The sequence below is a fragment of the Oryx dammah genome, unplaced genomic scaffold (assembly GCF_014754425.2).
Source record: "Oryx dammah isolate SB20612 unplaced genomic scaffold, SCBI_Odam_1.1 HiC_scaffold_7, whole genome shotgun sequence".
Classification (NCBI taxonomy): domain Eukaryota; kingdom Metazoa; phylum Chordata; class Mammalia; order Artiodactyla; family Bovidae; genus Oryx; species Oryx dammah.
Genome location: NW_024070191.1, coordinates 27,936,641 through 27,963,873, shown reverse-complemented (window position 1 = coordinate 27,963,873; position 27,233 = coordinate 27,936,641). Strand labels below are relative to the sequence as shown.

The window sequence follows — 27,233 nt, the reverse complement described above, 5'->3', positions numbered from 1 at the left end:
GAGTTGGACATGACTGAGCGACTTCACTTTCACTTTTCACTTTCATGTATTGGAGAAGGAAATGGCAACCCACTCCAGTGTTCTTGCCTGGAGAATCCCAGGGATGGGGGAGCCTGGTGGGCTGCTGTCTATGGGGTCGCACAGAGTCGGACACAACTGAATTGACTTAGCGGTTAGCAATACTCCATTGTACATATATATGTATGTACATATATGCCGCATTTTCTTTTTAAATTCATCCATCAGTAGACATGATTGTTTCCATACTTGGCTATTGTAAATAATATTGCAATGAATATGGGAGTGAGTCTATCTTTTTGAGTTAATGTTTTCATTTTCTTTGGATAAATACCCAGAAGTGGAATTACTGGATCATATAAGTGGTTCTATTTTTAAATTTTAGAGGAACCTCCATACTGTTCATGGTGGCTGCACCAGTTTACATTCCTATCAGCAGTGTTCAAGGGTTCTTGAATGTTTCTCCACATTGAGCATTTCTCTACATTTTCACCAACACTTGTTATTTCTTGTCTTTTTGATAACAGCCATTCTAACAGGTGTGAAAAGATACCTTATTGTGGTTCTGATTTGCATTTCCCTGATGATTGGTGATACTGAGCATCTTTTCATTTACCTGTGGCCGTCTTGTATGTCTTTGAAAAAAATTATCTGTTCAGATCTGTCCATTGTTTAATCAGATTGTTTGTGGGTTTTATTTGCTACTGAGTCGTATGAGCTTTTTAAAAATATATTTTGGATCTTAACCCCCTATCAGACATATGATTTGCAGATATGTTCTCCCCTTTAGTAACTTGCCTTTTTGCTTTGTTGATGGTTTCCTTTGCTATGCAGAAGCCTTTTTAGTTTAATGTGGACTCGTTTATTTTTGTTCCTGTTGCCTTGGCTTTTGGTGTCAGATCCGAAAAATCAGCACCAAGACTGATGACAAGGAGCTTACTACCTATGTTTTCTTCTAGGGATTTTATGATTTCAGGTGTTACATGCAAGTCTGTAGTCTATTTTGGGTTGATTTTTGTGCATGGTGTTAGACAGTGGTCCAGTTTTGTTCTTTTGAATGTGGCTGCCAGTTTTCCCAGCACTGTTTATTGAAGAGACAGTTCTTTTTTCATTCAATGTTCTTTGCTCTTTGTTGTAAATTAATTGACTGTATAAGCATGGGTTATTTCTGGGCTTTCTACTCTGTCCCATTGCTCTGTGTGTTTGTTTTCAAGCCAATAACATACTGTCTTTTATCCCTATAACTTGGTCATATAGTTTAAAATTGGGAAGCATGATGCCTCAAGCTTTTTTCTTTCTCAAGATTGTTTTGGCTAGACTCAAAATAGCCAAATATTTTGAGTCTTTGTCATTCCATACAAATTTTAGGATTGTTCCATTTCTGTGAAAAATCCTGTTGAAATTTTGATAGGGATTGCATTGAATCTATAGATTTCTTTTGGTAGTATGGACATTTTACCAATAGTAATTCTCCCAAAACACAAGTACAGAATATCTTTCCATTTATTTGCATTTTCGTCAGTTTCTTTTATCAGTGTCTTACAGTTTCAGTGTACAAATCTTTCACTTTCTTGGTTAAATTTATTCCTGAGTATTTATTCTTTTGGGTACTTTATCCTATCATATTCCCTACACAAATATTATTATACATTTAAATAGTTTTTTTTAATGTCCTATAATCTTAAAGCTCTATGTGTAGCAAAAAAGTTGTGGAATGAATTATCATTGCAATTAGTATTAATAGAAATTTGACTTAAGACACCGCTGTCTTTTTCAACATGTCTCATCTGTCCCTTAAATTTTCTCACAGTCAGTTAAGAGATTGCCCCTCTTTTTAAAAATTCTTTGTTTCTTTATTTTTGGCTGCTCTGGGTCTTCGTTGCTGGGCGAGGACTTTCTCTAGTTACGGTGAGCGGGGGCTACTCTCTAGTGACAGGGCAGGGGCTTCTCGTTGCCGTGGCTTCTCTTGTTGCGGAGCGCGAGGGGTCTAGAGCACACCGGCTTTAGTAACTGCAGCTCGCGGGCTCAGGAGCTCGTGGGCTTCAGAGCTGCAGGTCAGTAGTTGTGGTGCATGGGCTTAGCTGTCCCTCAGCATGTGGAGTCTTCCCAGACCATATTTTTTGAGCAGAATATGGGCCTGATCTGATTTGTGACTTGAAAAGATCACTCTGGCTTCATCTGGAGGCAGGCGTGGAAACAGGGAACCGTTGGGAAGGTATTGCAGTAGACACGAGGACATGATTGCGAGCATCTTTTCATATAGTGATCTGCCATCTCCGTATCTTCCTTGATGTGTCCAGGTCTTTCACCCATTTTAAAAATTGGGTTGTTTGCTTCCTGATTGTTGAATTTTAAGAGTTCGTTGTATATCTTGGATAATCAGACTCTATCACATATAACTTTTGCAAATATTTTCTCCTAGTCTGGACTTATCTCATTCTCTTGACCTTTATTATCTTTTAATGTTCACAGGGTTAGTAGGCATGACCCTTCTTTTACTTCTGGTGTTAGTAATTTGTGTCTTCTTCCTTTTTTACTGGTTATCCTAGAAAAGCATTTGTCAATTTTATTGATCTTTTCAAAGAACCAGCTTTTGATTTCCTTGATTTTCTGTTAATTCTCTGCTTTCAATTTCATTGATTTCTGCTCTAATTATTATTATTTCTTCTCTTCTGCTTACTTTGAATTTAATTTGCTACTCTTTCTTTAGTTTCCTACAGTGGAAGCTTAGTATATTAATTTTAGATGTCTTCTATCCTAACATTCAATGATATAATTCAATGTTACAATTTCCCTCTAAGCATTGCTTCTACTGCATCTCATAAATTTTGATAGGTTATATTTTCATTTTCATTTGACCCTAAATATTTTTATTTCTCAGATAATTTTTCTTTGACCCATGTGTTATTTAGAAGTGTGTTCTTTAATTTTCAAATATTTGGAGATATTCCAAAATACGCCCAAATATTTTAGAATATTTCTGTTACTGATTTAATTGGTTTCTACTGTGATCAAAAGCCATATTTTGTATGCTGTCTGTTCTTTTAAATATGTCACGGCGTGTTTCGTGTCTTTTGACATATATACCCGTCTTTTGATGTACATACATATGCATGTTTCCTAGACGTATACCTTCGAGTGAAATTGTGGATCACAAAATAAGTGCATATTTGGCTGTAGTGAATACTGATAGACAAGTTTTCCAAAGCGGCTGTAACAATTACACCCCACCAAGCACGCACTAGGACTTCCCTGGTGGCTCAGACGGTAAAGCGTCTGTCTGCAATGCAGGAGACCCGGGTTCAATCCCTGGGTTGGGAAGATCCCCTGGAGAAGGAAATGGCAATCCACTCCAGTACTACTGCCTGGAAAATCCCATGGACAGAGGAGCCTGGTAGGCTACAGTCCATGCGGTCGCAAAGAGTCGGACACGACTGAGCGACTTCACTTCACTTTCACTTAAGTATGCACATTCCATGTGTTCCACAGCTCGGCCTTTGCTCTGTGTTATGTTTTAAATTCTGTAGCCATTGTGGTGGGTGTGTAGTAGTGTCTCATTATAGTGTTAATTTGCATTTCCCTGATGACTAAAGCAGATAAGCATGTTTAACTGCGTGCTCAGATGCTCAGTTGTGTTTGACTCTTTTGTGACTCCATGGACTGTAGCCCACCAGGCTCTTCTTGTCCATGGATTTCCCAGAGTGGGTTGCCATTTACTTCTCCAGGGGATCTTTGCTGACTCAGGGATTGAACCAAGGTCTCCTGCACTGGCAGGAGATTCTTTACCACTGAGCCACCTGGGAAGCACTATTTTTTCCTGTCAGTTCACTTCAGTTCAGTCACTTCGACCCCATGGACTGCAGCACACCAGGCTTCCCTGTCCATCACCAACTCCCGGAATTTACTCAAACACATGTCCATTGAGTCAGTGATGCCATTCAACCATCTCGTCCTCTGTCGTCCCCTTCTCCTCCTGCCTTCAATCTTTCCCAGCATCAGGGTCTTTTGCAATGAGTCAGCTCATTGCATCAGCTGGCCAAAGTATTGGAGCTTTAGCTTCAGCATCAGTCCTTCCAATGAATATTCAGGACTGATTTCCTTTAGGATGGACTGGTTGGATCTCCTTGCAGTCCAAGAGACTCTTGAGTTTTCTCCAACACCACAGTTCAAAAGCACCAGTTCTTTGTTGTTCAGCTTTCTTTATGGTCCACCTCTCACATCCATACATGACTACTGGAAAAACCATAGCTTTGACCATACAGACCTTTGTTGGCAAAGTAATATCTCTGCTTTTTAATATGCTATCTAGATTTGTCATTGCTTTTCTTCCAAGGAGCAAGTGTTTTTTAATTTCATGGCTGTAGTCAACATCTGCAGTTTTTTTGGAGCCCAAGAAAATAAAGTCTGTCACTGTTTCCATTGTTTCCCCATCTGTTTGCCATGAAGTGATGGGACCAGGTGCCATGATCTTAGTTTTCTGAATGTTGAGTTTTAAGCCAGCTTTTTCACTCTCCTCTTTCACTTTCATCAAGAGGCTCTCTAGTTCCTCTTCGCTTTCTGCCACAAAGGTGGTGTGGGTTCTTTACCACTGAGCCACCTGGGAAGCCCTATCTTTTCCTATATTCATTTGCTTTTGGATCTCACTTTGGTCAAATGCTGTGTGTCTTTGGTCCCCTCCCTGCCCACTTCTACTGGATTGTGTTTCCTTATTGCATTGTAGCTGTTGTTGCTATATTCTGAATATGAATTCTTTGTTTGATAAATCTATTGCAAATATCTTCACCTACTCCCCGGGTTGTTTTTAATTATCTTTATAGTGTCATCTGATGAACAGAACTTACTTTTAATGACATCCAGTTTATCAATCTCTCCCTTTGTGTTTGGTGTTTTCTAAAAGTTGATGTCATTATCATCAACCTGATTTTACAGAGAAGCTAACAGAGGTGCTGGGCACTGGTGCTCTCAGGGCCTGGAGGAGAGCGAGGCAGGCCCTGGGCAGCAAACAGCAGTCACTGTCTGCAAATGTGCCCAGGAGGTACATGACTCTTAGTCCCTCCTCAAATTTTTATCCCTAGACGCTCACCTAGTCCTGGCCCTCCCAAAGTCTGAAAAAACCCCTCTAGGTTTATCCCTTTCGGTCTAGACTAGGCCAAGATAATTTTAATTGGATTCTCTGAATTTAGAAGTCAAGTAACTAAAATCAGTTTTTCTTCTCCAGTAAGATAGAGCTAAGTGATCATCCTGCTCAGTCTACCAAACACTGACAGCTGATGAAAGGTACTGAGGCCTCTGCTTTGCTTAAAATGTTCTCAGTTTTCCTGGATAGGTGACTTTGAATGAGTTGCGCTCAGAGTTTGAGAAGCAAAAATCCCTGGTGGCTCAGTGGTGAAGAACCCTCCTGCCAATGCAGGAGACCCGGATTTGATCCCTGGGTCAGGAAGATTCCCTGGAGAAGGAAATAGCGATCCACTCCAGTATTCTTTCCTGGGAACTCCCAAGGCCAGAGGAGCCTGGCGGGCTACAGTCCATGGAATCACAAAAGAGTCGGACACGACTTAGAGACTAAAACAACTTGCTTTAGAAGAGGATCTTGGGAGCCTCCTAGGAGCTTTCCAGAGGGTGGAACGCCTGGGACAGGCAAGGGAGGGGCCGGTGGGTGTTTCCCGGGCAAGGAGGTCCTGCAGGCTTTTAAACGCAGCATCCGCGCGAAAACCCGGATCCAGGATTGCCAGGCCTGGACACGCTGAGGGTTATTATCTCTTCTTCCAAATCTCCTCTCCGAGTCTTCGCTCGAGCTGCGGCTGGGAAGCGAACCGAAAGTGAAAAACCAAGGGGCTGCACCCGGCAGAGCGAGCCTCCTTCTCCGCGCTGCGGTGAGTACCATCTTCAGGGTCTTTCCTGAGCGATGGCTTGGTGGGAGCAGGGTCTCGGTTCGGAGAACCGAAAAGAGACTTTAAAGAGGCGCGCCGAAGCTGAGGCTCTGCTCGCCGAACTCACAGCCCTAGAGAAACCTCTTTGTGCCCAGAAGGGAGTGTGTGTGAGAGGAAGACGGAGTTATGTGCTGAGAAAGTACGCGTCCGCTTTGGGAAGCCTTGGGCAGCGCTTTCCAGGGACCCTCCCTGAGATGCAAACCCATCTGGCTGCTGAAAAGCACAGGTGGGAGGGAGGTGATGTGCAGGGGCCTCGGCGAGAGTGGGTCCCCGCGCCCCCGCCCCGCCCCCGCCCCGTCCCCGCACCACACCCCCAAGGAAGGTTTCGCATCCCTCCCCGTCCGCCACCGTCTTCCCAGCCCCACTAACTCCAGAACCTAACTCCACCTCTGTGCGCTGTGAACAGCTTCCTTCTCCCTGTCTTGAGTCAAGCATCACTTGTTGCTAGAACTGTGTGCTGAAGTAGGAGCGAGGCTGCCTGTCCAGCTGGGGAGAGCGTTGCCTATTTAAGGCAGAAGATGCTCTGGGAAAACCCCGCAACTGCAGGCTTTGCCTACGATATGCAAGCCATTTCTTAAGTATTTTGGTACCCGATTAGCATCCTCAGAATAGAACACATTTTATGTAAGCTATGGAAAGAACATTGGCGTGATTTTAAGACGTTTCCTGGGACTCTTAATGATTCTATAATATGTAGCAAATGCCTCGCAAAATGACTGTTTTTCTTAACACCATGGCTCCAGCATGCTGCCGGCTCCAAACCCCCAACAACCACCAACAGAATCCCCTCTCCCACCCCACTCCGCACAGCGGTCTGAGATAGTCGGGAAGAGTAGTATTCATGTCCGGACTTGGATTGTTTATTTCAGTTGAGGGCTACGTGCAGTTTTGAATTTGGCAAGTTGGCAAGGACCTCGTTCTCCTTTTACGTCCTCCATTTCCTGAAGATGAGGACCGCCCCCCCCCCACGGGGGGCCGCGCGGGGGGGGGGGGGGGGAGGTCACTCTACGGGGGCATTGTTTCTCCTGCCCGCCCACGTGGTCTCTAGAGGAGGACCTGGATCCTGCCTCTCTGTCTTGAATAAGCAGCCCCGGGTATTTGCACAAGAAAGTGGCAGAGACACCAGTCTAGCCTCAGTGTTAGAACTTTCTCCCTCTCCTGCCTGAAGCCAGAGGCAATGTCCTAGCCCGGCTGCATCTTTTAGGTCAGCCCCTTTTTTGGACTTGCTGTGGTGACTCTTCATTTGCTGCCTTCCTGCTAGATGGCAGTGTGTAACAGTGAATTTAAATACACAGTCTCAACTGTTACTGTTCTTATGGCTCATCACTCTTCAGTTTAAAAAAAAAAAAGTATTTTTCAAGTTTTTTCTTGCAAACAACATATTTGAAAAAAATTTCGAACCAGAATTAAAGTTAGGAAATACTTTGGACAAACAATGATGTTATTCATGTAAGTGTAAGCATTGCTCAGTTTGCAGGCATTTCCAACCCATATTTAAATCCTTTCTAAATTTGGAATGTAAAAAGTTGATTTCAGGTGCTCTGTGATGACCTAGATGGGTAAGAGGTGGGGGGTGGGAGAGGGGTCCCAGAGGGAGGGGATATATGTATGCTGCTGCTGCTGCTGCTAAGTCGCTTCAGTCGTGTCCAACTCTGTGCGACCCCATAGACGGCAGCCCACCAGGCTCCCCCATCCCTGGGATTCTCCAGGCAAGAACACTGGAGTGGGTTGCCATTTCCTTCTCCAGTGCATGAAAGTGAAAAGTGAAAGTGAAGTCACTCAGTGGTGTCTGGCTCTTTGCGACCCCGTGGACTGCAGCCCACCAGGCTCCTCCATCCATGGGATTTTCCAGGCAAGAACACGAGTGGGTTGCCATTTCCTTCTCCAGTGCATGAAAGTGAAAAGTGAAAGTGAAGTCACTCAGTGGTGTTCGGCTCTTTGCGACCCCATGGACTGCAGCCCACCAGGCTCCTCTGTCCATGGGATTTTCCAGGCAAGAGTACTGGAGTGGGGTGCCACTGCCTTCTCCACATGTAGCTTCATTGTACAGCAGAAACTAACACAACATTGTAAAGCAATTATACTTTTTAGAAAAGAATTGATTTCAGTATGAAATCCAGTACCTATTTCACATACTAGCATTCTATTAACACAATAAAGATTTGTAGTAGAGTTCTTGACTGTGAATTTTTTAAAAAATTAAAAACAATTAAGTTCATCTTTATTGACAGTATTTTTCAGATATTTATTTACTTGAAAGTAAGATCTCAGTTTTTAAAAGTTAATGCTGAATTAGTCAAAAGGAGAATGAAGATCAAGTAACCCTCAATTGTCATATAGAAATATTTCTTGTTTTATATTTCCAGAAATCTTTAGATTGTGATGACTCAGCTTGTCCTGATTACTGTCTCTTTAATTGATTGACTTTTCTATGGAGTGTTCCTGGGCACTGTTCATGAGATCAGAGAACTTAATTTTGGGATAAAGATCCCCAGAAGATTGTTTGTTCCAGCTCTTTGTTTTTTGGCACGTGAAGTATTAGCCAGATTTTATCATGTTATTTGGTTATTTCCTCACTCATGATTACAGGAATGATCAAAGCAGCTGAGGGATTTTAGTTCCTATCTTTGCCAGGAAGGAAAATTGTTACAGAATAACCAGTAAGCCCTTCCTGGAGAAAGAACAGTTATAAAGAACACCTTCCAAGGAAAAAGAAGCTCAGCTCTTAAGTGTCATACAGAATCTTCCCAATAGTGGACGCCCCCTCTTTCATTTAAAAAACCTATTGTTTTTGAATGCTTCTGTTTGGGTCTTCATGTCAGTCTTTTTATTTAGTTCTTTAGTGGGTTTGTTTTTATCTAGAAACTAGACCCACTAAGTGAGATTATATTAATACTGTATACTTTTGAGTGCTTCAGTTTGTGTCTGGAATTTAAGAATTTAAGAATGGCATCACTTTCAGGAGTAGAAGAATGAAGGTGCTCATGCTGCTGCTTCCATCCTCTCATTAATCTTTCTTTTTTATTAATACAGTCCTTTTTTTTTAAGTTAAAAAAAGGTATTTATTTATTTATTCGGTTGCTCTGGCTCTTAGTTGCAGCATGCGGGATCATGGGAGTTCTTTAGTCGCCACATGCAAGATCTAGTTCCCCAGCTAGGAACTGAACCTGGCACCCCTGCATTAAGAGTATGGAGCCTTCGCCACTGGACCACCAGGGAAGCCCCTAATCACCAGTCTTGATTCCATCAGCTGCCAGTGTCCCTTTCTCTCTCTCGTGATTCTCTGTTTGTCTCTCCTGCAATGTGTCCTTGGTCCAAGAGGATGACCCTCCCAGACAGAAATCTGTAAGGCAGAGCACCACTCTAAAAAGAAAAAAAAGCTCCACAAAGTGTGCAGTCCATTAAAAAAGAGTGAGGAACACATTAACACAAATAAGTGTTAATCAAGAAAATGGGATGAAAAGGGAAACTGTGGGACCACCACGCCATGCTCATCAGGTACCCACGGGACAGTCTTTCTGCAAATTAACAACACTGGTCAACTGTTTTGTGTGTTTGGTCAATTTTTTAATGTTTAACTGTTATTTTATATTCACCCAATAAAGCAGCTATAAAGAGTTGCCTAACTTCCCCCAGCATTCTGTCCACTGATGTAGTAGAAATAAGCACAATGAATGGCCCTATATCGTCTGACCTGGCACTAGGGTGGAATAAGGCTTCTCAAAGCAGGTAGCCTTGAATGCCCAGAATGGCTCTGGTAGGGAAAGAGGTATGGGTGTTGTAGGTAGGGACCAGAGCATAGAACAAGAAACTATATTCCAGGAACAGCTAGAACAAAGGGTTTGTCAGGTAGAAGGTGGAGGAGTAGGGCAGAGTCCGGAGACTCTTGTTTTCTAAGCTAATGAATTTGGTGTTTATCTTGAACTCTTTGGCATTGAAACCCATTGACGGATTTTAATCAGAGGAGAGATACCCAGTCTACATTCTAACAACATCTCTGAGCTGAGTAGGGGATGCTAGCAGGTCAGAAATCCTAGTTATCAGACTTTTGATTTATTTATTTTTTTTTCCACACCAAGAAGCATGTGGCAACCTAGTTCCCCAACCAGGGATTGAACCTGACCTAGAAACACAGTCTTAACACTGGACTGCTGGGGAAGTTCTTATCAGGCTTTTGGAGTCACCAAGTAGGAATAGATGTGGAGTGTAGGTGAAGTCAAGTAGAGTCGAAGGCAATGAGTTAAAAATTGCCTGGAGCTTTGTCCAGAGGCCCTTAGACTTTCCTATCTGCCTGCCATGTCATCTGTCTTTCCCAGGACAGCAGCCCCTACTTAAGGGATGCTCCGAGGATTTTATACATTATGAAATGAAAACATCTTGGAATGTACTCATTTGAAAAATGACACTTTGGTGTGAATAACGTGTCTGGTAATTAGACATATTCCTTCAAAAGACTCTCCCTGGCATAACCTCAAACTCAGTTAAGAGTCGATTATTAACCCAACGACTTCCCTGGTGGCTCAGACGGTAAAGAATTTGATCCCTGGGTCAGGAAGATCCCCTGGAGAAGGAAATGGCAACCCACTCCAGTATTCTTGCCTGGAAAATCCCCTGGACAGAGGAGCCTGGTGGGCTACAGTCCATGGGGTTGCAAAGAGTTGGACAGGACTGAGCAACTTCACTTCACTATTAACCCAAATGACCCACCAGTTACCAGAGGAGAGAGGATCTGAGACTTCCCAGATCTCTCTGGTGGCTGTCACCCAGGGTTGGCTTCTCATTTTCCACTCAGGACCACAGGGCAGAAATCACTGGAGTCCCATGGCTGAAGCCCTTGACCCACACCAGGGACTGGCCCAACATGTGGGAAGCTGACATCCTCAGGCTGCTAATTCACTAAGACGTCTAGTCTCCCTCCTGTCCATTTTAATTCAACGTAAAGCAGAGAATGTGGAAATGATTTGGGACTGAACGTGTTGCTGCTTTTGACGGGACAGCCCTTGCAGGACTATGCGGTGGTGACTCTCAGCTCCAGACCCCTCTCCAGGCGGCAGATGGCACGGCCCGACGATGCGTCTCAAGAGCTCAGCGCTTGGGTCAGGCGAGTCGGTTAGTGAGTCCACTTCAGCTGTTATCGACCTGGTTGAGCAAACACACACTGCTCCAGCCTGAGAAGGGGTGTTCTGGGGGTGCTGTCTTAGAAGTGAGGGTCTGAGATTCACCCTGAGGGCAATGAGGAAACAGAAGGGAGCTTTCTTCTTGGGGTCTCTTTGTCTTGGAGCTTGTCGGCCTTCAGGGTGCTCTCTGCAGGTCCATCTGTCCCTCCCCCGTTGGGGAACCGCTGATTTGATGACAGATTCCTGGGAAACTCGTGCCGTATGTGTATTAGATTGATGTGCCCCAAGGCCTGGTTGGTTGCTGCCTGCTCTAAATCATCAGACCATCTACCCTAGCTGATTCTGTTTTTTAGTGCTGGGTGTTTACCCACAGCTCAGTCCTCTTGACCGTACTGTGTACATCTCGTTTGGAAGCTATGACCTCTATTGAGATTCTCTGGATGAAAGGGATTTTTGTAACCTTAAATTCTTCTGGCTTGATTTGTGAAAAAGTGAAAGTGTTAGTTGCTCATTTGTCTCTGAATCTTTTGTGCCCCAGTGGACTGTAGCCCTGTATTCCATGGCTACTCTGTCCATGGGATTCTCCAGGCAAGAATACTGGAGTGGGTTGCCATTTCCTTCTCCAGAGGATCTTCCCAACCCAGGGACTGAACCCGTGTCTCCTGCGTTGTGGGTGGATGGTTTACCTGCTGAGCCACCAGGGAAGCCCAGAATGAGAATTAGAAGAGCAAACGTTTATTGGGTATTTCTTCTGTGTCAAGCTGTGAAATAAGTGTTTTACCAATTTTATCTCATAGAATTCTCACAGCAACTCCCTAATTGGGCACCTCTATGACCTGTATTTTGGGAATTGAGTCGTGGAATCACAGACAGTCTGAGGAGTTGAGATTTGAATCCTGGCAGGCTGACTAGAGCCCGTTTTCTTAGACCCTGTGGATTGTAAAACGTCTGTGGATGAAAAAAAAAAAAGAGCTTTTGGCTGTCTCAGAGACTAAGAGTCATTTTGTTGCTGAGGGGAAGAAATAGCCCAGGCTATTTAAAAGTTGATCAAGATAGATGGGTGAGAGGGGTTTTAAAGCAGAATTCTGTATCACTTTTGTATTTCTCACTGGATCTTCAGTTCCATATCTGAGAGGTGTACAGTCAGATCTTAGGACCAGGCCCTTGGAGCACCCCCTTCCTCTGAAATGTGGATCCTTGCTCTCCTCTGAACTCCACGGTGTACTTTGCTCAGCATGTTTGACTTCAGGGAACCCCAGGAATAAGAGGCATTCTGTGGGACTATTTAGTTCATTTGAAAAGCTTTTGGAAAAGACCATCCATATCTGAGGGATGGACACCTTATTTCAAGACATCCAGAGAACCATATTGCCCGCATAATCCACTGCTTTAGTGCACTTGCTGTACAAGACTAAGCAAATAAAGCACTAACCTCAATGCCTTATGTTGTGGCCGAAGTGGTTTTCCCTGGCGGGAACTGAGGTCAGTCAATCATCTGCCATTTCTGAGCAAAGCCTGAAACGTTTGTTCTTTCCCTAATTGTTACAGGACTGAGTGGACAGTCACGGCTATTTCTGCTCCACTTGTCTGTTCTTTTGAAACTTAGACGAAAGGAAATGATCACATGTCAGTGACTTTTGGAATTCAGGTCTGATGGCAAAGAAAATTAAGTGGAAGCATCATTTTAGTCTCGGGACCTGATTGTCGATCTCTCACTCTCCTCTAATGGACTGTATGACCTTGAGCAAGTCTCTTCATCTCTCTGGTCTTGGTGTCCTTATCTATGAGTGAGGTGTTAGGTCTAAATGATCCCAAAGATTCCTTTTAGTTTTAAAGCTTTTCGTTTCTACACTGCAGCCCTGCAAGACTACATTAATAAAATCTCCTGTGCTATTGTTCATTTGTTACAGATATTTTTTGGATGTCTTCTGGTTTAAAGAATCCCCAGCTGCTCTGATGATAGTTTAAGAAGACTGCATGCTGTTCCCTTTCAATGCCAAGCCAGGCGCCCTCAGAACCTCACATCTCAGTCCTTCATGGAGCCCGGGTCCCAGCAGGAACAGCAGCGGAGGAAATTGGCATGCAGATGGTTCCTCCACGTGAAGTTGTCTTGGTCTGTGGGCCGACTCGAGAACACCTGGTAACCAGGCTCGCCCTCTAGCAGTCACCCAGGGCAGGGCAGCATGGTGCGGATTCAGAGGGGGAAGCTTCTGGCATTTTGCCTGTGCGTCACGGCTACTGTCTTTCTGCTCATCACGCTCCAGGTACCAAGAGCTTGGGTCGTGTAGTGTTGATTCCTGGGCCTCTTCCCCTACCCCCACCCCCATCCCATGCTCGCCAAGGACTTTACTTTTTGCTTCATCTCTCAGGGTCAGGATGTTCTCTCTAAGGCAAGAAAAATACTTTCTTTTTATAACATATGGAATTGAGGTTTAGTGAGTGGATGTGGTAGGTAGAAACAAGATCAGTGAGTTGGGAAATCAGTTTGTGACTCACAGGATCCTAGTTTTAAGATTTTTTAGATGTGGACCATTTTTAAAGTCTTTATTGAATTTGTTGCAATATTGTTTCCTGGTTTGGACCAGGGATCGAACCCACAACCTCTGCATAGGAAGGTGAAATCTTAGCTACTGGACCACCGGGGAAGTCCCGGAGTCCTGGTTCTAGTAGAGCCCTGTCTGTCTTGTTGGCTCAAGACAACGCTGAACAAAGAAGCCCTCAATGTATCCATGAGGACTGCGTAACAGCCCAAATCGTACTACTGATGGCAAACTGCAGTTAAGATCCAGACGAAGGTTTAGCTTGGATGACTTCCTCCCAAGTCATGACCCCTCCTGAAAGATGCCATTCTTGAAGAAGCAGTGACTATTCCAAGAACAACCTAGTTCGTTCTGCAGAACACAAACGTCGGCATTAATACATTTGTTGGTAGTAGGGTGAATGAACTGAAGCATTTCTTCAGTCCTTCCCATTTATCTCATATGGTTGGTTCTTCTGAACTTCATTTGCTGATTTCAAAGTAAAATAAAAATTTCACAGTGAAGGTAAAAGTATAAATGTGAGTTCAGATTTTTTAGCCCCCACTTGTACCCCTCCTGTCTGTTTCAAAATCCAAAAGGACTTTTAAACGTTACTCGTGGATGTGAGTAGTTCACATGCAGGCCTGATGGAGACGACGGTGTCCTCTGGGCGTTTTATTCTGGAGAATTGCCCTTCTCTTTGCTTAGGACTGAGTGAACGAATGCTTATACCATCACTTTGGCAGGTAGTCTGTGCTGTTTCCAACACCTTCTGCTGCCAGGTTGAGATTCTGATCAGAGCAGACCCCTGGCTCTCATTTTGTCTCTCTTGGAGGTAAGGATCTAGGACCTGCTTGAGCTGGAAAGGCTGCAGTTTTCTGCTTCATTCTGTGGGAAATTATGAAAAAGCTTTGATCTTACTAGACATTTGACCTCTTTTCCAGGCTTGAGGAATGCCTGTGTACAAGTTAAGAATTTTGCTTTTGATGTCAGAATAAATTACCATGCTTTTGGTAGGCATGTCATCTCTAAGTTTCCAGAATAGAAGAGGTAGTAGGGTGTTTACTGGAGCTGAACCTTCGCCTGGATCTTGATTGCAGTTTGCCATCGGCGGTCTGATTTGGGATGTTACGCAGTCCTCATGGATACATTGAGTACTTCATTGTTCAGGGTTGCTGTAATACTATTTTTATTTGAACACTATAAAATGAACAAATATAATGCCTGTATATTTAGTGTCATAGTCTGTGCACAGGTTGGAAAAGAATTTCCAGACACTAGGCAGAATGGAAGGAGAACAGAGGTTATTAGCATGGGAGACGCTGTTAGACAGTGGGCAGGTTCAAGGGAGAGCCAACTCCTTTTGTGATCTCCACAGTGCAGGAGACCTGGGTTCGATCCCTGGGGTGGGAAGATCCCCTGGAGGAGGGCATGGCAACCCACTTTGGTATTCTTCCGTGGAGAATCTCCATGGGTAGAGGAACCCGGCAGGCTACAGTCCATGGGGTTGCAAAGAGTTGGATATGACTGAGCAACTAAGCATAGCACAGCACAGCCAATTTTTATAGCCTCAAGACAGAGAAAATTCCTGCTGGAAGGGTAACATGAGATGATTGGTTAGGATGCTAGAGAGTAGGTATTTTTACCTACTATAAGGTCAGAGGGGCTCCTGGCAATGTTTGCTATGGTGCTTAATCAGTTCCAGAGATGACCTTGGTGCAGGGGTCCACATCTGTGCCCTTGGTACAAGGCTGTGCACCTGTGACCTTGGTAGAGAGCTCCATATTTAGGACCGTTCCTGTTTTTACTGGCTTGTAGGCTAGGCAAGATGAAATAATTTACCATGTAGGTAGGGAAAAGGAAGGCTAAAAAAAAAAATCATGTCATGAATCCTGGATTAGTTTGCTAGGGCTGCCGTATATAAAGTACCAAAGACTGGGTTGGGTGGCTTACACGACAGGAATCTATTTTCTCACAGTTGTAGAGGCTAGAAGTCAAGGTCAAGGTGTCAGCAAGCAGGGCATTTCTCTGAGGCTCCTCCTTGGCCTTGTGGGTGCTGTCTTCTCCCCAGGTCTTCACATGCTCCTCTTCCTATACTTCTCTGCATCCCTGTCTCCTCTTTTTATACGGACACCAGTCATATTGGATTAGGGCCCACTGTGATGACCTCTTTTTAACTTAATTGCCTCTTTTAAGACCCTGTCTCCTAGTTCAGTCACATTCTGAGATGGGAGGGGTTAGGGCTTCAACATATGAATTTGGCCAGGGAGGCGGGGGCGGGGCCACAGTTCAACCCATAACAGATTTTATAACATGATTAATAATCTCAACTTGAAAATGTTTCATTGACCTACAGTTAAACTAAAGCATTGTGGTTCTCTGGAGGAAGTCATTCATCTGAGACACTGTTTTTGATTCACATTTAACTATATTTTGTATACAGTATCTGTAGATTCTTTGGGTGTATGGTATCTTTACTTTTTTTAAAATTTTATTTACCTTTCAGTTGCACAAATAACTGATGAAATCATTTTACAGCAAATCTAAGGCATATTATTTCACTTGGACTTTCTTTAATGTGATTCTCTAACACAAGGGCCACCAATGTCTAGGAGCTAATGCCTGATGATCTGGGGTGGAGCTGATGAAATAATAATAGACATAAAGTGCACGATAAGGGTAATGTGCTTGAATCATCCTGAAACCATCCTCCCCCCAGTTTCCTTCCCCCCAGTCTGTAGAAAAAATTGTCTTCCATGAAATCATTCCCAGGTGCCAGAAAGGTTGGGGAACCACCGCTCTTGCAGATGGGAACTTTAAATTTAGTATAACCATATGACTGTTGTCATACTCAGCAAAATTAATGTTACTCAGGACCATCTATGTCTCAGGCCATATTAAAGTTTCTCCAGTTATCTCAAAAAAACTTTTAACAGGTTGATTTGAATCTGGAATAAACAAATCCACATTTTTGAGTTTATCTCAAGTTTTGTGGATTATTTTCTATAAAAGTTTCTTCTGCCCCACATTTTATTCCATATCATGGGTTTGTGGAGGAAACTAGGTCATTTGTCATTTTGAATTTCCCAGATTTTGGATTTGGCTGATTTTCTCCTCATGGTTTTGTTTAATATGTTCCTCTGTGCCCCGTATTTCTTACCACCTGGTACTGATGTCTGAGGCAAAACGGTTTTTAAAAAGCTGTTTGGTAGGACAATCTTTCCTTAAAGCAATCCCTGTTATTTGGATATGACCTTATGCCTCGCACAGTAGATGTTGATCAGAAATGTGGAGCAAAATTTATCTTTGAAGTTATACCCATGACTTTCCCAGCGTGATTCTTTAAAGTCGCTGATTGTACATTTGCAGGGAAAGGCTGGGTGAAAATATAGAGCATTTGTGGCCAAAGTCAACACCATTCCATCACGCTCTGGGGAGTAGTCATCTTACTGCTGTGCTGTGCTTAGTCGCTAGTCGTATCCGACTCTTTGTGACCCCGTGGACTATAGCCCACCAGGCTCCTCTGTCCGTGCGATTCTCCAGGCAGGAACACTGAAGTGGGTTGCCATGCCCTCCTGCAGGGGGTCGTCCCACCCCAGGGATTGAACCCAAGGCTCCCGCATTGCAGGCGGATTCATAAAAGTGCCAGGGACACTGCTGGCAAGGGTTTTTAGTTCTCAGTGACAGTTTTACTGTTCTAATGATGACTTCAGTGTCACAAATCATCCATGCTTTTTTCAAGGCTAATAGAACTCTTTCCTCCTTTTGGAATACTGTGTGGCTTTTTGCCAAGTGGCTCTTAATAGTTTTTTTTGGCCTTGGATCCCTCAGAGAATCCAGTGAACATTACAGACCCTCCCCTGGGAGTTACAGACCCTCCGTCACATCAGTGGGCAGGGGCCCTTTTCTGACACCAAAGGTAGCAAATGCATAAAGAAGACACCACCCTTGGCTGCTGAGAGCCAACAGATCGTCTCCTCTGTTGACCGGTAGAACAGTTAATACACGAAAATACATCTTCTTTTAACTGCTTTATTCTTTGCACAGTCTGACTCTTGTTTTTTTATATATGATGTGGACCATCCCCTACTTTTATACTGCTCTTTCTAACATATTTTGTAACTGTTAGAAATATATTACCTTTGTTTGTAATGTATTACATTTGTTTGTATTACATTTGTTTGCCATCTGAATATCAAACCTTAAAGTTTGATGAAATGGCAGCAATTTTGGCTCTGATTTTACTCTGCCCTCCTTGCCCTCCAGATTACTTTGATTGATGGCCTTGCTCTCCAGAACCCAGACTCTCTGTCTCTTTTTTAAATTTACTTATTTGGCTGTGAACGTGAATGTATGTGCTCAGTAGTGTCTGACTCTTCGCAACCCCATGGACTGTAGCCCACTAGGTTTCTCTGTCCATGGGATATCTCAGGCAAGAATCCTGGAGTGGGTTGCTATCTCCTTCTCCAGGGGATCTTCCTGACCCAGGGACCGAACCTGCATCTCCTATGTCTCCTGCATTAGCAGGCGGATTCTTTACCCCTGAGCCACCAGGGAAGCTATACCAGGTCTTGTTAATAGTTGTGGCACATGAGATCTTCGATCTTTGTCTTGGCAAGCGGGATCTTTAGTTGTAGCCTGTGGGATCTAGTTCCTTGACCAGGGATGGAACCTGGGGCCCTTGCCTTGGGAGCATGGAGTCTTAGCCACTGGACCACCAGGAAAGTCCCCAGACTGTCTTGAAATACACAAAAAACATGGTTTTAAGGGAGAAGGAGCCCAGGACTATGCCATCTCCATGCCATGGTGGATATTATTGGACTTCCAAGGTGGCACTAGTGGTAAAGAATCTGTCTGCTGATGTAGGAGATATAAGTGACATGGGTTCCATCTGTGGGTCAGGAAGATTCTCTGGAGCAGGAAATGATGACCCATTCCAGTATTATTGCCTGGAAAATTCTATGGACAGAGTTTTAAATGAGAAGGAGCCCAGTACTTAGGCCATCTCCATGCCATGGTGGATATTATTACAAACATAAGACCCATGTTTATGACACCTTTGAGAAGTGAAAGTGAAAGTCGCTCAGTTGTATCCAACTCTTTGGGACCCCATGGACTATAAAGTGCATGGAATTCTCCAGGCCAGAATTCTGGAGTGGGTAGCTCTTCCCTTCTCCAGGGGATCTTCCCCACCCAGGAATTGAACCAGGGTCTCCTGCATTGCAGGCGGATTCTTTACCAGCTGAGCCACAAGGGAAGCCCCATGACACCTTTAATTGTACTAAAAGGAAATCAATAGGATTTTTATAATTCACTTTCCCCAGAATGTAATCTCCAGCATTAGCCAGATAATAGCCCTGACTCTTGCAGGTTTCATTAAGAGACACAACCACTTCTGGATTCTATATATGCCTACAAAATGGAGGAGAGATGTATCTGTTAAGTGTTTAGTAGAGAGACATGTCCTTGTTGGTAGATATTTTGGAGGCTATGTCTCTACCCTAACCCCCAGAAACTGTGACGTGTTATTTTACTTGTCTAAAAGAAAGAAAGTGAAAGTCTCTCAAGTCGTGTCTGACTCTTTGCAACCCCATGGACTATACAGTCCATGAAATTCTCTAGGCTAGAATACTGGAGTGGGCAGCCTTTCCCTTCTCCAGGGGATCTTCCCAACCCAGGGATCAAACCCAGGTCTCCCACACTGCAGGCAGATTCTTTACCAGCTGAGCCACAAGGGAAGCCCAGGAATACTGGAGTGGGTCGCCTATCACTTCTCCAGGGGATCTTCCTGACCCAGGAATTGAACTGGGGTCTCCTGCACTGCAGGCAGACTCTTTACCAACTGAGCTATGAGGGAAGCCCACTTGTCAAAAGGGACCTTGTGTATAAGATTACAGTGACACGCCTGGAGGTGAGGCGATAACCCTGAGTTACGTGTGCAGGCCTGGAGGAACCACAGGAATCCTTCACAGAGGAGGCTCTTTCCTGGCTGTGGTCAGAGAGTGAAATGACAGAAGAAGGGTCAGAGAGATGCAGCATTTCTTTTTTTTTTTTTTTTAATTAAAAAAAATGTATTATTTATTTTGGTCGTGCCGTGAGGCATGTGGGGTCCATATTCCCCTACCAGAGATCAAACCCATACTCCATGCAGTGGAAGCACAGAGTCCCAACCACTGTACTGCTAGGGAAGTCCTAGGAGGCAGCATTTCTGATTCCAGAGGTGGAGGAAGGGGGCCACGAGCCAAGAACTGTGGGTGCCTCTGAAAGAAAACCAAGAAATGAATTCCCTGTCCAAGTTTCCTGAAAGGATTGTAGCCCTTCCAACACCTTAATTTTTTTTTTCTTTATTTTTTGAGGGGACTCCACACACTGAATGGAAGACTTTAGGGGGCAGGGAAGGAAGCTGCTGGGGTACAGAGACATGGGTAAGAAGTCCGTCCAAATGGGAGTGGAGTGCCCGCCACCCTGCCTTGTCCTGAACATCTGCCTCCAGGGCCATGGCAAGAGTCCAGTCCATTAAGAGTCCAGTCCACGATGCTAGGACAGCGTGCAGTCCTAGCACTTGGAGTCTCCTGTCCTCGTCGGTGAAATGCCCAACACCTTTTAGCCCAACGAGACCATTTCAGACTTCTAACCTCCAGAACCAGTTTACTATTGTGATAGTAAAGCTGTATCATTCTAAGTTGCTCAACTTGTGATAATCTGTTAGAATAGCAATAGGAGGCTAATACAATGCTAAATCAAGTTTGATCCCTGGGTTGGGAAGATCCTCTGAAGGAGGAAATGGCAACCCACTCTAGTCTTTTTAGCCTGGAGAATCCCATGGACAGAGGAGCCTCTTAGGCTACAGACCATGGGGTCCCACAGAGTCAGGCATGAGTGAAGTGGCTTAGCACGCATGCACTCAAGAAGCTAAACCCTCACGATGCCTAGGAAATATGCAGAAGGAAATTGTAAACAGTCTGACACTGGTGATGATATGTCATCATCTCTTTTAGGTCGTGGTTGAGTTGGGAAAATTTGAAGGCCAGAAGTTTAAAAATTCTCATTTGAAAGATGGACGTGCAGAAATAGAAGCAGAGCCTCTCCACCTCCATCCGTTCTTTAAGAGAGGAGGACTGACCCTGAACAGGAAGAAGACATTGGCAGCTGACAGCTTCCCCGTCATGCTCTGGTGGTCCCCACTGACCGGGGAAACCGGAAGGCTCGGCCAGTGCGGGGCGGATGCTTGCTTCTTCACCATCAACCGGACCTACCTCCACCATCACAGGACCAGAGCCTTCCTCTTCTATGGTAGGTGGCGCTTCTGACTTTCTCTGTGTTTGCTGACATCCCCTCCGAAGCTGAGCGACTGCTTCCCTCCCAAGGAGGAGCTCGTGGCCTGCCTGAACCCCTACACTTGCCCCGGAGAAGGCCTGAGCATTGAGCCAATACGATAAATGTGTGAGCTGCACCAGCAGACGGGTGCTGGGCCGGGCCACCTGGCATTTATTATGGGGGAGAAGAACTGTTTCTTCTCACCTTTTCACAGTTGCGTACCACGCTCACTGGATTTGGTAGTTAGGAACTGGGTATGGGTTACACCGCAGATACCAATTCAGAATATCATCTGTGATGATGGCCGGGAGGTTTTGATTACCGTAACACATGTGTCATTGGACACACACTCAGCACAGTATCTTTTATTTCACTAGTCAGAAATAAAAAGAGTGTTCCACATCAGCTTTCTAGAGCAAGTTGGTATTCATCCCTCCCCCAGGCTGATTATATGTCATGTTGGGATTGAAGGGCCGCCAGACCCAGCCAGGTGGAGGTGGCGAGATGCCAGCAGCTGTTAGAAATATGGAACTCTTGGACACTGAGTGATGGTGGGTGTGGGGGAATACAGATTAGCAGGCTCAACGGGATATAAGCAAGATTAGTCACTTACGTTAGGAAGTCAGTGCAAGGACAGCTGCTTTAGAGTGGTGTGAATGTGTGTGTGCCTGTGAATGTGTGTGTGTGATTGTGGTGGTGCTGGCTTGGAGTGGCAGGACTGAGACTGGGGTGTAGGGCTGGGTCATCTTCAGTGTTCTGCCTAACAACAGCTTCAGTAAAGTGGAAAGTGGCCTCAGCAAGAATCAGGCGGTGTGTGGGCCCTACGGCTGGCCAGGGCTCCAGAGCAAGGGGGCTTCCGTGGTGGCTCAGCGGTAAAGAACCCGCCTGCCAAGGAAAGAGGTGCAGGAGATGCTGGTTCGATCCCTGGGTTGGGAAGATCCCCTGGAGGAGGAAAGGGCAACCCACTCCAGTATTCTTGCCTGGGAAATCCCCTGGACGGAGGAGCCTGGTGGGCTACAGTCCGTGTGGTCACCAAAGAGTCAGACATAGCCTAGTGACTAAAGAGCAAATAATCCTTTAATGGTGTTTTGAGATAAGGCAACATTAAATGTATGAGTTTAATTTTCCCAATTTTAACAGAAGCCCCTAGACATCTTTCAGTAAGACACAAAAATATATAGGTAATGTATATAGAAAACCTACTATGTCGCTTAAAAAATAAAATATGACAAGTAAAATGGAAAGCTTCTCTGAGCCCTTCCCTGACCCCATCACATTCCCTGCCGTCTTACCCCAGAAGAGATCATAACTCTGAAATTCACGTGTGTGTGTGTCTGTGTGCACTTAAACAACATAAAGCGTTATTTTGTATGTTTTAAAAATTAACTACATAGCATGATGTTAACTTTCTATAACTTGCTTTTCCTCCGACATGATTTTCGAAGGCTTATTAATGTGTCCTTACAGCTCTAGTTCACCCATTTTACTGTTGCATAGAATTCCATTGTATTTATCACACTTCATGTAACCATTTTCCTGTTGTTAGACATTTAAGTTGTTTTAAAAGAAAACTTGCTTATGGAAATAGAGACACAGAAGTAGAGAACAAATTTATGGATACCAAGGGGGAAAAGAGGGTGGGATAAACTGGGAGACTGGGATTGACGTATATACACTATCAAGACTATGTATTAAAGAGGTCTTCCACTGTGGCTCAGAAAGTAAACACTCTGCCTGCAATGCAGAAGACCTGGGTTCGATCCCTGGGTTGGGAAGATCCCCTGGAGGAGGGCACGGCAACCCACTCTAGTATTCTTGCCTGGAGAGTCCCCATGGACAGAGGAGCCTGGTGGGCTACAGTTCATGGGGTCGCAAAGAGTCAGACACAACTGAGCGACTTTCACTTTCGCACACTTTCACTTTCACATAACTTGTAACTAATGAGAACGTATTGTATAGCACAGGGAACTCTTCTCAAAGCTCCGTGGTGACCCAAATGGGAAGGAAACTCCCAAAAAGGAGGTATATGTATACGTATAGCTGACTCACTTTGCTTTACAATGGAAATTAACACAGCATTGTAAAGCAACTATATGCCAATAAAAATGAATTTAAAAAGTAAAGCAAAACCTTGCTTATGACAAAAAATACTACAGATAAAGCATCCACATACATGGGTGAGATTCCATGAGGACTCATACCCAGCAGTGCAATTATTTGGTATGAATTTGTATTTACTGGATATTTCCAAACCAATATCCAGAGCGATCGCATCACAGTCACTATCTTTTAAACATTTAAAACTTTTAACATGTTATACCTGCACATATAGCTCCAGTATTTCCAAGTAAGATTGTGACTTTGTGGTTTTTCAGTTTGGGGGCATTATATATTGATTCTTACTATGGAGGATGAGTATTTAACTATCCTTCTTCACCCTGCTCCTCCCACTCATTTCCTAGCCCCACATTCTTCCTCAAAAGTTATATCATCATTTTAGAGAAACATCTAGTTTCTATATCTTCATGTAGTCACAGTGAGCCATGATTTAAGATACTAAGATTTCTTTTGCTGCACAAATTGTTTTCCCTGGAGAAGCACCAGATATTCTTTTTTTTTTTTTTTTGATGTGGACCATTATTAAAGTCTTTATTACAATATTGCTTCTGTTTTATGGTTTGTTTTTTTTTTTTGATCTGGAGGCATGTAGGATCTTAGCTTCCTGACCAGGGATCAAACCCACACCCACTGCACTGGAAGGCAAAGTCCCAACCGCTGCACCGCCAGCGAAGTCCCCAGATATTCTTAAAGAAGTGTCTCCCAGAGATTCCTGACCTGTCCACTTAAGCCGTCATCCTTTCTGTCTGGTGCCCAGGTACTGACCTGGCTGCCCATCACTGCAGGGATTTCCTCTATTTCACTCATGTGTGGGATTTTCTGTTTCTGCTATGTCTTATCTTCCTCTTTCTTGGTTTGGGTCTTTGTTTATTTATTTGGCGACACCGTAACGTGTGGGGGGCTTCCCAGGTGGTCCTAGTGGTGAAGAACCAGCATGCCGTCTCAGAAGACATAAGAGATGCGGGTTCGATTCCTGGGTCGGGAAGACCCTCTGGAGGAGGACATGGCAAGCCACTCCAGTGTTCTTGCCTGGAGAATCCCATGGACAGAGCAGCCTGGCGGGCTACAGTCTGTGGGGTCACAAAGAGTCAGACACTACTGAAGTGACTTAGCACGCACGCAGCATGCGGTATGTGGGATCTTAATTCCCAGAGCAGGGATCGAACCTACTTCCCCTGAAGTGAAAAGCACAGAGTCACAAGCATGGACCCCCAGAAGTGCCAGTCTGTGTCTTTATTTCAGTGTGTTCTGAGAAGGGTTCATGGAAGGCAAGTTTTTCAGGGACTTTGTATGTGCGACATGTGCTTATTTTCCCTTACTTTTACTGATGCTTTTGCTCAGGACAGAATTCTAGTTTGGAAATTCTTTTCTTTCTGAAATTTTAAGACACTGTCCCCCTGTCTTCTGACTTCTAGTGTTACTGCTGAGGAATCCAGAGCTATTTTGATTTCCCATCCTTTGTGGTGTACCTTTTTGTTCCTTTCTCCTTTCTCTGGAAAAATATAGAACCTTCACTTTTTCACCAGTTTGGAAATTCAGTAATGATTTTTCCACTGATTATTATTATTATTATTTTTTATACTAACCTTTAAAGTGTCACTTGAGAAGATGAAAAATTAACAAAAATAAGCTTATTATTTAAAATAAAGTAAAATGTGAATATAAAACAGTGTTAAGTGTGTACGTGTGTGGGAGTCAGAAGAGGTCTGCCTACCTGGAATTAAGATTTTGGTATTCTTGACTCTGTTGACAGATTACATAGAAAGAATATCCTGGAATACAGGATAAAGGGCTGATGAAGAAGGGAAAACCAGTACAGGGGGATACATTCAGGCTTGAAATGTAAGGTAAATCAGACAAAACTTTTCTAAAAGGTCAATAATCGATGATCTTGAATTATTAGGGAAAATATCTGGAAGTTTACAAATTACGCGGGAGTTACTCTACTGAAATCATAATCATCACAAAACATAGTATTTTACCAAATTACTGAGTAATTGGCATTCTATCTGAGACATTCATGTTAAGAAATTCAGTAATGGTTGCTTTGCTGTTTGTCTATTTCCTTCTGTTGAGGTGAAGCACTCACATATCTTGTTGCCAGGAAGCCTAGCGTGCATGCATGCTGTTGTGTCTGACTCTTTGAGACCCCATGGACTGTAGCCCACCAGGCTCCTCTGTTCATGGGATTCTCCAGGTAAGAATACTGGAGTGGCTTGCCATTTCTTCCTCCAGGGGATCTTCCCCACCCAGGGACTGAATGCTTATTCCTGCAGGCGGATTCTTTACCACTGAACCACCTTTGTATATACCATAAGAGAAATGTCAGCAAGTCTTGTGGGATTTCAAAGACGGGAGAGAGTACATATGAGTGGAAGGATCAGGAAAGGCTTCATAAGATCTTCATAAAATAGGGGGGATTTGAAGTGGGACTTGAAGGAGAATGGAATTGGATTATATTGGGAATGGAGGACATTTCAGTATGAAAATCAGCAAGACTGGGGGCATGGAGTTAGAAAATTATGGGTAATATCTGAGGTTACAGCAAGCAGATTGGATGGCTATAGCTTAGTTTCATGTAAGAGAGAGATTAAGATTGAAGGATATACTGAAACCAGAGCATGGAGACTCTAACTTTGGCTTAAGATTTTGCATCAAATTAGAGGACAGTGTTATGGAGCCAGTGAAATTGAATGGCCTTTTAGAAACCAGCTCAAGGACACTTCCCTGGTGGCCCAGTGGTTAAGACTCTCTGCTTCCACTATAGGGAGTGTGGGTTCAATCCCTGGTTGGGGAACAAAACTCCTGGATGCTATGCAATGTGCCCTCCAGATAATAAAAATTATTTTAAAAACCCATCTCAAATGTAGCACCTGTATTTGTAATTCCCCTCTATTAGATGTAGCTTCTCTTCTCTAAATGTCTGTAGGCATTTTGTATCCTTTTTTATGTTGTTTCATTGAGCCTCTACAACATGTCGGGCACAGCAACAGTAATGGGGAATAAAGAAGATAAATAAGGTAACGATATTTGCTTCTGTCCTATATCATTTCTTGCACGATAGAGTGTGAAGTTCTTTCTTTCTGTTTTTATGATGACAGGGCAGCATCGCCACATCTTTGTGTCTCCCCTTCCCTCTGTACGAGCACGATGCCTTGTGTACCTTTGACACTCAGGAAACAGTCACAGAGACTTAGAGCCTGAAAGGACCTAGGAGTATAACCTCCTCTTTGTACAGGTGGGGAGACTGAGGCTCGGGAAGGGTAGGGATGTGTCAGGAAGACACAGAGGTTAACAGCCAGGAGTTGGGCGGAGAACCAAGGTGCCCTGACTCGATCCAGGGCTCCCTCCCCCAGACCGTATGTGAATGTGCACTCGTGACTATAATAAAACCTGGATATTTGGACTTGGGGATTGCTTACAGTATATGGTTTTAACAGATTGGATTAGAAATTCAGTTCTTTAATAGGGTCTGTTGAGCAAAACAGATTGAATACAGCACACTTTTTCTGTCTGAGGCTTCCGAGTTCTAATTAAGTAGGTCACCGAAAACTGCAGATGGGACTCTGGCTCAGCAGGATTGAAGAAGAAAAGGCAGGAAAATGATTCAGGTATCAAAGGCTGACCTAATTAATGGAAATGGAAACTCGAAGGATTTTATGACCTTGAAGATTTTATGAACCAGAATTTTTTTTTTTTTTTTTTTTGGAAAGATTTTATTTCTATTGCCTTGGGAGACTGACCTAAGAAAACATTCCTAGGATTTATGTCAGGGAGTGTTTTGTCTGTGGTCTCTTCTAGGAGTTTTATGGTGCCGTGTGTTACATGTAAGTCTTGAAGCCATCTTAAGTTTATGTTTGGAAGCACATGTTCTTTACGTTTCTTGCTGATTCTGTAAGACCTCATTCAGGGGGTTTTCACCATCCCCTAACTGGAAACTGTGGCAGAACTCTGACTTTTGTACTCACTTTCAGGGAATGGATAATTGTGTGGTCACTTTCAGTTGCAAACACAGTTTCAAACTTAGTGAATGGAGCATTCAGCCCCACGGCCATGCCTAAGGTTACATATTTTTGCGTCCCCAGCTCGGACCTCTCTTAGTTCAGTTCAGTTTAGTTGCTCAGTTGTGTCCAATTCTTTGCGACCCCATGGACTGCAGCACACCAGGCTTCCCTGTCCATCACCAACTCCCAGAGCTTGCTCAAACCACCCAA

At 44.0% G+C, this 27,233-nt stretch overlaps 1 protein-coding gene across 2 annotated transcripts in view; it reads left to right on the top strand.

Moving 5' to 3' along the window:
• Window positions 1-5,486: 5,486 nt before the first annotated feature.
• The window catches only part of FUT10 (fucosyltransferase 10), an 81,449-nt gene continuing 59,702 nt past the window's right edge, over window positions 5,487-27,233 (top strand). The window contains exons 1-3 of one of the 2 annotated variants that reach the window (XM_040242913.1): window positions 5,487-5,891; window positions 12,976-13,329; window positions 20,583-20,877. In XM_040242913.1, the coding sequence (XP_040098847.1) occupies window positions 13,249-13,329; window positions 20,583-20,877 (376 nt within the window). In that variant the 5' untranslated portion in view covers window positions 5,487-5,891; window positions 12,976-13,248. The remainder of the gene's footprint in view (window positions 5,892-12,975; window positions 13,330-20,582; window positions 20,878-27,233) is intronic. The other variant, XM_040242914.1, reaches the window with a different exon arrangement.